This window comes from Polypterus senegalus, chromosome 15 (assembly GCF_016835505.1).
Source record: "Polypterus senegalus isolate Bchr_013 chromosome 15, ASM1683550v1, whole genome shotgun sequence".
NCBI classification, from domain to species: Eukaryota; Metazoa; Chordata; class Cladistia; order Polypteriformes; family Polypteridae; genus Polypterus; species Polypterus senegalus.
This window is the reverse complement of record NC_053168.1, coordinates 52447666-52461856: the sequence shown is the minus strand read 5'-3', so window position 1 is coordinate 52461856 and position 14191 is coordinate 52447666. Positions and strand designations below refer to the sequence as shown.

General features: G+C 35.4%; 1 protein-coding gene across 5 annotated transcripts in view; it reads right to left on the bottom strand.

Annotated features, from left to right (window-relative positions):
* The window catches only part of fam126a (family with sequence similarity 126 member A), a 128549-nt gene that overhangs the window by 25692 nt on the left and 88666 nt on the right, over positions 1 to 14191 (bottom strand). For all 5 annotated transcript variants that reach the window (XM_039737701.1, XM_039737699.1, XM_039737698.1 and 2 more), the window contains 3 exons: positions 11453 to 11533; positions 10368 to 10483; positions 8217 to 8312 (listed from right to left, as the gene is read on the bottom strand). In XM_039737701.1, the coding sequence (XP_039593635.1) occupies positions 8217 to 8312; positions 10368 to 10483; positions 11453 to 11533 (293 nt within the window). The remainder of the gene's footprint in view (positions 1 to 8216; positions 8313 to 10367; positions 10484 to 11452; positions 11534 to 14191) is intronic.

Sequence of the window (14191 nt, the reverse complement as noted above, 5' to 3'; positions counted from 1 at the left end):
AATTTAACATTCCAGCTACAAATTTCTTTCACTATCTTCAAATCAGGAACTTTGTTAAACAGAACCTTCCAGATTTTCCTCATCTTGCACCCTCATCCACGCTGGAAAAAATATTGCTCAATTTTGAGGAATTAGACTCCATCTCTACAATATATAAAATCTTTTTACAATCCCTTCCTTTCAAAGATCCAAGAGGACACTGGGAAAATGACCTCTCAATTAATATATCAGAAAAGGAGTGGAAAGTAGCAATGCAGAGAATTCACTCGAGCTCCATATGCGCAAAGCATACAATTATACAACTCAAAATTATATATCGAGCACATCTGTCTCGACTAAAACTCTCCAAAATGTTTCCAGGGCATGATCCAACCTGCGAGCGTTGCAACCAAGCCCCAGCCTCACTGGGTCACATGTTCTGGGCCTGCACCAAATTAACATTATTCTGGACAAAAATTTTTAATTACCTCTCAGACAGCCTTGGACTCACAATCCCTCCTAACCCATTAACAGCTGTGTTTGGGGTTCTTCCAGAGGGTCTTAAGGTGGAGAAGGACAAACAAATTGTGATTGCATTCACTACACTATTGGCACGCAGACTTATTCTGATAAACTGGAAGAACCCAAACTCTCCTCTTTTAAGTCAGTGGGAAACTGATGTGTTATATTATTTAAAATTGGAAAAAATCAAATACTCAGTTAGAGGATCTGTACAGACTTTTTTCAAAACATGGCAGGATCTAAATCAGTAATATTTTAAAATAAGTTTATAAAGCACAGAGAATTTATTAATTTAGGTATTTTTACAAGCCTTAAATTTTACACCGCTTTGGCTTGCTCTCTCTCTCAAGGGTGGGGATCGATCTGTTCTTAGCATAATTCTTTTTTTGTAAAAACTTGATTGCTATGTATTGATTGTAATAAAATTAATAAATAAAAAAAAAAAAAAAAAAAAAAAAACCTTTTTCTGATAAGAGTGAAGGTTTGTTTTGCAATTTAATGATTAAATTTCACTTAACAATACCTGGGTGATTTTGTATTTAGTATCCTTATATTTATTAGAAATGATCATAGTATTAATTAATTATAATAATCCAAGTAACTGTGGTATATCTTTTTTGTTGATTAATCTGTGGAAAGCACCTTGAGTTGCATGTAAATGTATGTTAAGGTGCTATATAAAGTTATTATTATGAAGTGCTGGAGCTGATTTTTAAAATACAGCTTATCTATAAATATGTTGCAAGGGACACTGTAACCGAACAGTGAGTTTTATCCAGACACACCATCTACAGCACTTTCCATCTGATGTACCAGGCACAGTCACCAAAACCACATAACTATAAATCATTAGTACCAAGTACTAAGTCTACAAATGATATTGACCACTTGGTCACATATAGAGCACTTTTCCCTATTAGATGCATGTCGATATTCATCTTACTGTTAATTAAACTTCATCTTAAATTGAACAACTGAACTCAAAGCCCATCAAAAGACAGATTAACATTTTAAGAAAGTCTCCTACACTGGATGCAATAAAGTCTCCAACTGAGAAAGCAGTTGGTTTTCAGCAATAATTACAAAGGTAATGCAAGCTTTGTGATGACAATGAAAAGAAATGCCTGCTTTACTTGAGCAGAGAATTGCTATGACTCGCAGGCACATCAGTATCCCGCCTCAGAGAGAGATTTAAAATGCCAAAAGCTAATTACTCTCACATTAAGAACTACAGGATTCCAAATCTATATGATTACATTTCTAAAATGGCAAAAAAAACTTTTAGCATTTTCATTTCAGATTGCAAATTATTATAACTTTCTACGAAGATAAACACAAATTCATTAAAAAAGGTTTCTCCTTACAAAAATGTTTTTCTTGAATTCATAAAGGCTAATAATTTTTATATCTGAACTTAAAATCCTATTACTTGCCATCTTTTAAAACCTATGACTGGTTTCTGGGATTAATTTCTCTCAGAATGCCCAATACAGCATATAATAATACACTTTAATACAATGCATCAAATTCCTGGTCAGCTATTTAAGAAATTACTTTACAGACATAATGACAGACTGCAATACAGTGATAAGGATAAACATGATTGTGAAAGTATATTGTAGCCATGGGCAATTGCAACACAACAACTGGAATACTTTTCCTTTAAGCTTCCTTAAAAGTGTCAATCCAAATTGGGTTGCTGTTCAGTTTCCCACTGTATTTTATAAAGAAAGGTTACCCGTCAGTCTCCTAATTACTGCGGAAGCGTCAACAGATAAGATGAAGGCATGTTTGCCTGACACATTTCATTCATTAACGGACACCCAATTTAAAACGAAAATCCACCGATTGACTTAATATTTTGTTTACAGTTTTACATTTATGAAATGTAACTTTGCATTCTCCATAATTCCTCTTATGCAACTCTTTCATCTGTGAAAGTGAGTTGGCTCTATTTTGGAATAAAAAGGCACATTTTAGTAACCTTTGTAAAAAAAAAACAGTCTTGAATTTCTATAAATCTGCTTTTTACAGGGGGAAGAAAAAGAGGTGGGAATTTTAATGCCTTATGTTATTGATATCTCCTACATAAGTAACCCTATGATGGGTGAATATACTATAAAAACAAAAACCTGATCACATTTTGAGAGAGAGAGAGAGAGAGAGAGAGAGAGAGAGAGAGAGAGAGATAGAGAGAGAGATAGAGAGAGAGATAGATAGATAGATAGATAGATAGATAGATAGATAGATAGATAGATAGATAGATAGATAGATAGATAGATACTGTAGATAGATAGATAGATAGATAGATAGATAGATAGATAGATAGATAGATAGATGTCACACATGTGCGACTAGGAGTGAGCGGAGTGGACGTCACACATGTGCGACTAGGAGTGAGCGGAGTGGACGTCACACATGTGCGACTAGGAGTGAGCGGAGTGGACCAAGTGGAGGTAATTACCCGCAAGGCCAGGGATGGGGGGGGGGCACTAAACCTACCTCTGTTATCTCTACAGGCCACAAACGGGAAAACCTGCCTGATTCAACGACACTTCCGATTCCGGGCCCCAGACTGAAGTCACTTCCTCCGTTCAGCTTATAAAGCCACCATCTTTCCTCCACCAGTCAGTTCAGTGGAGAACTCAAAAGAATGCACATGAGTTGTGTAGAAAAGACCTTTTGCAGCCAGGGACAATATATGGGTGGCTGCCCCAAGCCTTTTTGTGTGTGTCAAGGCTATTCATTTCATGATCGATAGATGGATAGATAGAACGAACAAATGAACCACAGGAGCAATGATATGTTTACTGTACACTGTAGTTTTCAACCATGGCTCTGAATAGTATATATCAGGAATGTCAAACACCCGGCCAGCAACAGAAATCTGTGCGACCCACATGACAGATCCTAGTTAGCACTAAACTTGTACAAAATGATTACTATCTTTTGTGATTGAATCATTCTGCATCTTCGGCATTACTTATTGACTTTTCTTACTTCTGCCTTCTGACAAAAGCATGTTTTCCCATGGCATTACAATACCGGAAACATCATCTGCTAGTATAGCCACGAACCATGACCAAAGTTAATGAGCCATGATGTCGCAACTGAAGTGCTAGGCTGCAGCAGCCTGGAGCAGGGGCGGCCTTAGGCATGTGCAAACTGTGCACCTGCACAGGGCTGCCAAATCCCAGGGGCCGCCATGCCAATATATATTGAATATAAAACAGAAAGAGAAAATAACGACATAGTTGACGGCAATGGGGCCAAAAAACATTGTGTTTCTTATTAATTAGTGTGCTGTATTTACCAATGTCGCTAGAGTCGGAGCAGTAAACTATATTTAGTATTATAATGTTCTGCTGTAATGAGAATATCATGGGCCGCCACTTAGTTTTCAAGTTACAGACATGCGCATATAAAAGCATGTCATGAGCACGAGGCGGCTATGCAGTTTCCGCAACGGATGTGTCCATCCACTGTGCATAAGATACCATACTGACATTGGCAGGCAAAGGGGCCACAGATTCTCTCTCTGCCCAGGGCCGCCACGAGCCTAGAGCCGCCCCTGCGCAGGTTACACTACTGGCTGGGCTAGTATTGTAACGAACAGTTAGTGCAGACTACAACTGAAGATCTGAAGTGGACGTGAGAAGTTGACGAGTTGTCTATTAACAAATTTTTGTGATTCTGAGTTTGTAAAATTAGTGTAGATCAGGGGGCTTTTTGCATATCGGCTTATTTTACAATATAAACTTTGAAGTAAACTTAGTAAAGTAAAATTTGATTTTTGGAGGATTTGTTTTCCAGCTAGAATTACCGAGCAATGAATTCAGTGACCGTTTTCGTGATTTCAGTTCACACGAACAGGACTTTGCGCTGTTCTCTTACAACGTTGAGAATGCGCCTGAGAATATCCAAATAGAATTGACTGAACTGCAGTCAGATTCTATTCTGATGGCAAAATACAACAAAGTTGGTGTGCCAGGCTTGTATGCTTACCTGTCACCCTCGTATGTGCAGATCCGTAAGTTGGCATAGAGAGTACTGTCTATGTTCAGAAGCACTTACCTTTGTGAGCAATTGTTTTCGTTAATGAAAGCTACCAAAATCCCACATCGCTCAAGACTTACTGTCGAGCACCCTTCATCCCTCATAAAAGTTGCGGCTGCACAAGATTTCAAGCCTGATATTGACGAACTGGTTACTAACAAGAGATGCCAAGTGTCGGGACAAAAGAAATAGATCTCAGACTGTAAGACTCCTATATAAGCAATGAATATAATATAATGAATATAATATAATAATATAAGGACCTAGCAAAGAGGCTACGCTGTTGTACAGAGATTGTATGGAAATAAATTGCTTTTCTTTAAACTTTAAGTGTTACATTTTTTAAAGTTTTCAGTATTGGAAAGAAATCTACATTAACTTTGTATAATAGTATAATAGTATTTGTTACAGTGCAGCCCGTTGATGCACGTATGGCAGTCAAAGCGGCCCACCAATGGTAGTGAGAGTTTGATATGCCAGGTATATATAGTATATACTGTGTACCCAGGAGAAATCCATTGTAATCACATAAGAGTCTGTATAGAAAACAATGTTGTAGTCTGGAATTAAACCAAAGCCTTAAAAGCCATGTACTAATAATCACTCAGCTGCTACAACCACCATAATGCATACAAAAGAAATATATTGAAAGAGTCACTCTGGAAGTGTATTTTCACTGATACATTTTCTGAAACAATATTTAACATTACGTACTTACTGCTTTTTCAAATCATTTAAATTGACCAAAAGAAAGCAAATCTGGCACAAATATGTTACTTCAACATGTCATATATGTCTCTTACAGTAAGGGACGTATCTGCATAAGCTGTATCCTGTACAAGTTCAGGTTTAAGACTTTACTCTGGCACCGCAAATGAATTAAAGTGAAGCAATTTTATTCGACACAGCAATTAATATATTAGTTTATTTTATATATTTTTCCATTTATCAGGAACCTGTACCCAAGGTAATTAACTTAAAGCAACAAGTCACTTGAGTGACAGATGGTTTGAGTATAAGAAAAATTCCCTCTAAAAGCATGCCTAAAGTGATCAACATATGTCTCCTAAGGACTAATCAGTTGGCATGTGTTGTCACTGAGGAGAAAAAATAAAACAAGTGAATGTGTCACACAGAGGGTTTATGAGGCATGTCATGTCAGGTCACTTGGCTATGTGAACTCCTTGTATCCTTTGTCAAAATAGTGACTGGGTGTGGGTGTGTACTCAAAAAGTAATTCCTTTAAAAGTTGGAAGCGATTCCTGGATTAGGATACTTGCCTGAGGCAGAATCTGTTCCAACTTTGTAAGCCAGGTGGTGATGTAAGGAGGGAGAATAAAATGAACTTAATAAGCTTTATATGTGAAAAATACATTTTAAGAATGTATTTTTACATTATGCATAATTTACATTAAAACAATTCCTTCAGTTTGCAGATCAATCTGGTAACATAATTAAAGCCTTATTTAACAATGTTGGTTTAGTTTTCAATTTTGTTTATTTAAGTCACCAAGGAAAAGATCTATACTGTCCTCGCTTCTTTCTTGTAAGATGCCAGTATTACAACTAAACGTATCTCATACTTGCCCAGAAGGAAAGCATATGAAGTATAAAGATTTTTTGTCAGTCCTTTGGTATGTGTTGTTATGCCTATAGCAGCTAGAGAAATCTGTGTAAATCACATTCTGCCTATTTTGAACATTTGCTGGTTGTTCCTTTCTACTGACCCTAATATCCATTAGCCAAGTTTGATTTTCTGTTTGTGAGTGGAGTTAGAAGACCATGGAAAAGTTTAATTATGTTAGCCTGCAGTCTTCTGAATATCAGAAAATGCAAAACTTCAAGAGTGGTTTACACCACATGCTTAAGTGTTGCATCTTATTTGTATTCTGGACACACAATATATTTATATTTTTCAGCGCTCATGTTGGGGCTGCATGGAAGTGTCTTGACTTTTAAGTGCTCAAAATTTCTTTGAACCTTCCAACTCATGATTATGGGTGCTGAAGAAAAAAAAATAGAATGCTTGATGTAAAGTTGTCTTTTGTCATAGAACCCAAACACGATCAAAACTGGAAACTTCCTCAGATGCTAAAATTCTGAATTGTGAAATGTTTATTTTTTTACTTACAAAATAACTGTCACAATAACCTTTGAAGAAAATATTAAATACAAATCTGAAATACAGTACAGTATATTGAAAAACCTTATTGTTATATATATATATATAAAAAAAAAAAATCGCTTTAGACAAGCTGAAAAATCATGTGTTTTTTAAAAAAAGAGAGCTTTTGATAAGGTTTTCTAATAAAAGAACTGGATCAGAGTATTAAAACCATGAGGAACATATAAAATGACTACTAGAGAATTTAAACAATGTCTTTAAAGCGTTCTATAACTATGTAGGAGTTGGATGATTATAGAATATTATAGACACTAGTTTGCAGAATACATGTGACTGGGTAAAATGTATCTAAATAACAGGATCAGATGTTTCCAGCATATTATTCACAATAATAAAATCAACCTTTGTCAGTATTACTTATACAAACAAAAATCAGTATATTTTTGGCCACATGTAATGTATCCATTTTGTCCACGTGCACACATACAGCATACATTTTACACAGAATTCTAACAGAATGACATAAAGAAAAAAAGGGCTGAGAGTGAGATTGAACTTGCCATACTTTAAATCCTTTGCAAAGGAACAGACTCCGTCAGACAGCACGGTACTGGCCGTCAAAAAAAGAGGCGAGCTGGCAGTTCTTTGGAAGTGATTAAATGTGCTGGAAAGTTGTTACAAAATCGTATAATTTGACATGCCCAGTAATTTTTAGTTGTGTAAATTAACATGCTTTGGTGATAAGATCAGCAACGACACTTGACATTGACATCCCCTCTGACTAGAACTTGTGAAATGCAACATCAGATTAAGTCAGACAGGAGTGCTGTAGGACAATGGGGGCACTGCCTGCTTTACTAGGCTTTTTAATGGCACACAAGGCATTTTAAGACAGCACAATTAACAGAAAACCAGAATGTGTTTTCTGTTAATTGTGTGTGTTATATGCTTACTTTTCTCATCTGACTTGTGTCCTGTATTCTATGTCAATATATATGCAATTATTATATTTCAGTAATCCTTCTGTTTATCAATAAATTTTAATGCATTCTGCTTCTTAAAACAAGTGTGCTTCAGTCAGCTTGATATAAGTCTAATGGTTGGAGACCCACTCCTACAGAGAAAGGTAAAGAAAATAAAGTGGGAGCCTTACCAAATTATTACATTAATTACTGCCATTGCAGAAGGCAAAACTGAATAAATTAACCAAGCTGGAATTCTCTTTTTCTTCCTACTTTATTTTGGTGTCCCTGGGCGGGCAAGTTAAAATCCCTTCTTCCTACAGTACACTCCCTGAACTACATTTCTCCTTGTGAGCATAAAGCAACAAAGGACCAAAAGAAAACATACAAATTAACTAAAAGGCACAAAAACAAAAAAACATGCTTATAAACTATGCGGGAAACACTCCAATAAAGGAGCAAACTGCCAAAGGGAAAAAAATGAAAAGTTCAATTTATTATGACTTTTTCCATCTTGTGGAAAGCAGGATGGCACAAGGCAGTTATAGATTTTTAGAATTTTACTGTCTTACCTAGAGCTTACACGGCAGAGAGACTGCAGGGACATACTTGACAAGTAACTTAAGGAGGCATTGTAGCACAGAAGAAGGACAGTCAAAACCTCAAACCTGTTAAATAAAACACAGACTGTGGTGAAACACTTTACGCATAGAGTGATCAAGAAACTCAAATTGTTAAAGTACTTTAAATGCTAAATATTTAGCTATTTTTCTCCAAAAAACTTCAACATTTTCTAAAAGTATACTTTCATACTTTAATAAGTAAACAGTACATATTTGTGGGGCGAATGGCATTTATTCTTAATTTCTGCAGTGGATTTATATTTTTGCTTACAAGTTACTGCTTCAAGCATAATTACAGTTGGATTCTCTTCAATATAAGTGAAGCACACCTACAGCAGCAATAAGTGAGCCCAAAAAGTGCCTGTAGCATGAAATATAAACAGTAATATTATGTGAGTAATTGTAAATAAATTGATGGACATATCAAAATTTGGTAGCAATGATTACGGCTGTCATTTTTTAATAAGCTTGATCAAATCAAATTCTATGCAACTGATGTTTTTAAGATAAAAGTAAAATAGAACTGAACCACAGTAAGTATGGACACATTTCAAAACTTAAAGGAAAGTCTGATTACAGTACACTAAGACTAACCGATATTCAGACCAGACAAACAAAAAGGCAGTTTTAACTAAGTTGTTTGTCTTTAGAGGGAACAAGAGATATCTGCCATAAATCATCTGCTGAGCAGTTTATTTTCAGCACAGACGGTTTTTTCTGTTTGTTTTTCCATGTTAGATTAATCTGGAGCTTTAAATTTGCCTGGCGTGACTTAGTGGGGGTGTCTTTATCTGTATGTTTGCTTGCTATTTCTTCATGGGTTGGTTTCTGTATTGTTAATGTTGCAGGAATAGATTACAGAATAATTCCTCTCAAAAAGAAAGAACAGAAAATGCTACAAAAGAAAAGAATGAATAGTTAACTTGATGTTTCGGAAGGGGTTAAACACTAAATGTGGGGTTACATGCTCTTCTGATATTCACATGCATTTCCAGACAAACTCCCAAGACATGATTTTCAGATTACTGCCCTAGTAGACACACAGTATTACCACATTTGATGGTTCCCTGTAAAATAAGGAAGGCTCCATCTAGTGAAGCCTGCTACCTTTATGATAAACATTAATTCCCTGACTTAGATTTCAAATTTGCAAGTTTAAAAAAAAAATGAAAGAAATAATGTGAAGAAGTAGGAAAAAGAGATTATTGACAAAAGTGTTACATTAAGAAGAATATTTACATATATTGCAAAAGAAGTAGAAAAGAATATATAACAATTTCTTTCTTCAAAGTAAATAAAGCATACCTTAAACTTAAAATACTGAAGCTGAGAGGAAAAAGTGCACATTCAAATTATTTTCAGGGACTACGTTTTTATAAATGCATAATGGCAAAATGTATCTGGGAAATGAGGGAAATGAAATGGAATTCTTTACATAAAAATAAAGACCTGGATAACATATGACCACTTTAGTCTTCCTTTATGTTCTGTAGAATGTATCTTCACCATTTACCTAAAGTACTAAGCATGCTGTTCTAGTGAAATGTTCAATAATCATTTAACAAATAAAAAAAACTGAGCCAAGATTATTTTTTCCCCCTTGTTATAAAGAATGCAGAAATATAAGATGTGTACATATAATCTCTTGACTTTTGTTTTAAGTGGTGCTTACATTTCATATAGAAACATCCATATTCAATACAGTGCTCTTCTAAACAGAGGTCTGGGCAAAATTAGATAACTAAACTTTTACAGTTATCATACAAGTCTGGAAAATGACTGATGGCCAGTTTTGTTCTCATTTCATGGCCTAAAGGAAAGTTTTGTATATCAAGGTCACTCAGTTAACCATTCTATAATCTGCTATGTAATTATTGTGATATGTATGCAATTAACTGTCATCTACTGTAACATCAGATGTCATGATGGTTAATGTGACGAAGTGTCAGTACAGCACTAGGTTAACCATGCACCAAATTAAACCCGATCAATAAAAACATAAAACATTTTCAGTCCTTGTAATAATATCCACTTTGCAGCCTAGGATTACCATACAAAAGATCAGAAGGGAACATGAAGGGGGGAAAAAAAAAGGGTTACCGGTTCTGAGCAGTAAAAGTTTCTCTTTGTGGATGTGGTCCACTATATACAACTCTATTCAGGCCATGCTTAGCTAAAGCACCTTCCGTGAGAGCCAAGGAACCAAACGTTGAGGGCTGAAAAATAATAGTAACAGACAGTTAAAGATACTGTTTGTAACTGCTAGTGAACAATGCATGCTTGAGTATAATTAAGAATTTTTTATTTGTTTTTAATAATTGAACATTTTGAAAGAAGTGTGGCTTGCAGCAAAGATTTTTGAACATCAACAGCAACAATATGAACAGAATGGATTAATTAGGACTAGTAAGCTTAAGAACATTAATTCTCAGCTGAAAATTCCTGGTTATTAAGAAGCTGAAGAAGGCCAACATATTACACTTATAACTTTACTTTTCAGAATAGAATTAATGTGGAACCCCCAACAAATTGTTTAATGCTGTGTGTGGGTTAATTCTGGTCTTGGTCAATTTATGTATTTGTCTTTTGGATGGGAAGCACAAATATGCCTGCCTCCTCTTGATGTGCCTTTTTTTTCCAGTTGTGTTGCTTGATTTCCTTCAGACACAAACAAACCAATCATTCTGCTGCTGAATGGTTGTGCAATGGGTCAGATACCATATGCATGGTGTATGAAAAATTGGTAATCATTACAAGTTTACTACCTTAAGAACGAATATGGTGAGCTTGTTATAACCTTTTACTACATTACACAAACTAATAAAATAAATATTTATAAATGCAAAGAAAGGGAGTAAAAAATAAAATTATGAAAGAACAGGAAATTAAAAAACCAAGTTAACAGATATCAATAATCTTATATTCATGTACACATAATCCACATCAGGTTTAATTAAGAGAAAAGCAGTTTGGATAAACAAAACATAATTTGAGCCACAGTTCAAAAAGGATATGTGAAGGGCTCAGTCACAGGATACTGACCTTAAAAGTCATTTAATCTCAGTTGTCAAGCGGCTTAGTAGCTTAGTACATTATAAATAATTGATCATTTGTGGTTATTATAATTGGCATGGAGTCTTAAATATTATTGAATAGTGGGGAAGACAGAAAGAGTTGGTACATACCTCATGGTACATGGAAGGTTTTGAAAGAGATGGTATACAGAAGGATAAAACTTTGCTTTGTCCATCTTTATCAACTATCTCCTGAAGTGTAAAAATATGAAAGATATTAATAGAAACAAATTATATATCTCAAGGATTCCCAAAAGAAAAAATTCCTGGCCAAGAAACAGACATCCTAAGTTGACAATGTTGCATAGAGAAGCTCAGTGCAACATGGAGAGAAAATAATAAAAGTAAGGAAATGCAGCAGAACCACTGCAGGGCATATAATCAGTACATACACACACTTACATATATAGGGACAGATTACAGCCCAATGTAACATGAAGTTATGAACTTGAATATAGAGGAATGGGAGGTTAACTCTCTAATAGTTCACAGAAATCATGAAATTTCAAAATACATTAACTTTCTGGTGGTAACAACAATGACACATATTTCAAACTATACTATGTAGAACATTTATTTTATAGTTTAGAATTCAATTTATTGTTAATTTGAACCTATGCCTAAAACAATTTTTAATTTTATAAACAACAGGATTTAATTCTATCACAAAGAATTTTATTTAATTCTTAAGATTTTAGCTATTAGTTAAGCAAATGAGCTTAATTGACTAATTGGCCTTCAGTCATTTGTTAACTTACTGTATGTTCTTATGAGAAACGCAATAACTAAATAATATTTAACATCAACAAAACATGATAATCCACTACAAACTGGACAGAACCACAGCAGAAGATTATAACTATTAACTGTTGCTAGTGAATGATTTTACTTATTAATTTGGGCAGAGGACAAGGGTCACTTGCAATGTAAGCATTTCACTGCTTTGATCCTGACAATAAATGCATTATATAGTATCTGTTGATGTCTCATATTTATGTTGGTTGGTTTTGTGACAACATTGGGAATCATGGAAACCCTATACATACTCTTTGACCAAAAGATGTCACCATTGATTATGATGGTTACAGCCTCTGCAAAAAATACTAGACAGACCATTAAATGTCATTAAACCAGTAGGAAGTAGGAATATACAAACATAATATATGGAGCTAGAGGTCAATCAGTCAGTCATTATCCAACCCACTACATCTTAACACAGGGTCACAAGGTGGGGAGGGGGGGTGACGGGTGGCGGGAGGGGTGTCTGCTGGAGCCAATCCCAGCCAACACAGGGCGCAAGGCAGGAACAAATCCCGGGCATGATGCCAGCCAACGCAGTGGAGCTAGAGGTGTTAATACATCCTAAAAAGAAGACAGAGCTTTGAAAATTAAAATTTGCACAAATCTGTAGTTGATTTTATAATTATCAAAATATTGATCAGTAGCCATTTTAACACTGTAAAATTGCTTCAATACTAATTTTTCATGGTACTGATTTTAGATCCCACATTACAAATACACTTCCAGTTTGTACTGGCTTGTGACATATGAGCCTCATAGGCCATCAGTCAGCATGGCCAGGCATGATGCCCCATTTCTACCCACTCACAGGTGTTAATAAAATGGATACCATCCAAATGATCTGAGGCCCGGAGCATATTAATAATTCACAGTCCTCCACTTTTTTCTCCTCTGAATCATTCCAGATATTTTACTAAAACAGGGGTAAATGGAATCAAATTAAATGGCAAGTTGCTGGTTAAAAAACGGTCCTCCCTGCGTGGAGTTTGCATGTTCTCCCCATGTCTGTGTGGGTTTCCTCCGGGTGCTCCGGTTTCCTCCCACAGTCCAAAGACATGCAGGTTAGGTGCCTTGGTGATTCAAAATTATCCCTAGTGGGTGGGTGTGTGTGTGTGTGTGTGTGTGTGTTCATGCCCTGCGGTGGGCTGGCACTTTGCTCGTGGTTTGTTTCCTGCCTTGTGCCCTGTGTTGGTTGGGATTGGCTCCAGCAGACCCCCGTGACCCTGTAGTTAGGATATAGCGGGCTGGATAATAGATGGATGGATGGATGGATGGATGGTTAAAAAACCAAAAATCAACCAAACATTGAATGCAGCCGTTTAAGATTAAAATGTGTAACTAAGAGTTAGAAATCTTAACATCTAAATGAAATAAAAAATGTTGATTGAGTCATAAGTGGCTGAGCAGCAATAATTGGCTTCTAATTAAAATTGGACTAGAATAAAAACCTAGACTCATGGGAGCCCTACAGGACTGAACCTCGACCCAAAGGAAAATGCACAGAGAGAACATCCAAATACCTTAGATAAAAAACGGGCAAAGGATTTAAATCCAAATGCTTCATTAATAAAACAGCAGTACTAACCACTACAGCCCTGTACTACCCCAGCCACGAGTAGGTGAATGCAGTTAGACTGGTGAAGTTTACATTTTTAGTAATACAGCTTTGCTGGAGATCTTTACACACATTTCACATTTTTTGTGAATCAAGATTGTACTGTAAATTTTTAAGAAAAATTCCAAATTTTAGTGCCACTGATGAGCACATTTTTGGAATGCTTATATACTCTGCAATAATGCTTAGTCTCATATATTATTTATTAAATAGCATTTCATTTACATAGTTTTGTAATTATCAGGAAACTATCCTGGAATAGGACTTATTTAAATGTGTGCTTTAATAATGAAAAATTGTAACATATAGACATGCAGATCTCATTATACATTATTAAATAATTTGTTTCAGACAAGAAAACAATCTGTACATATTGCATAAAATATGTACCTTATAGCTCATGAAAAATCATAAGAGAAGGTGAAACTAACACC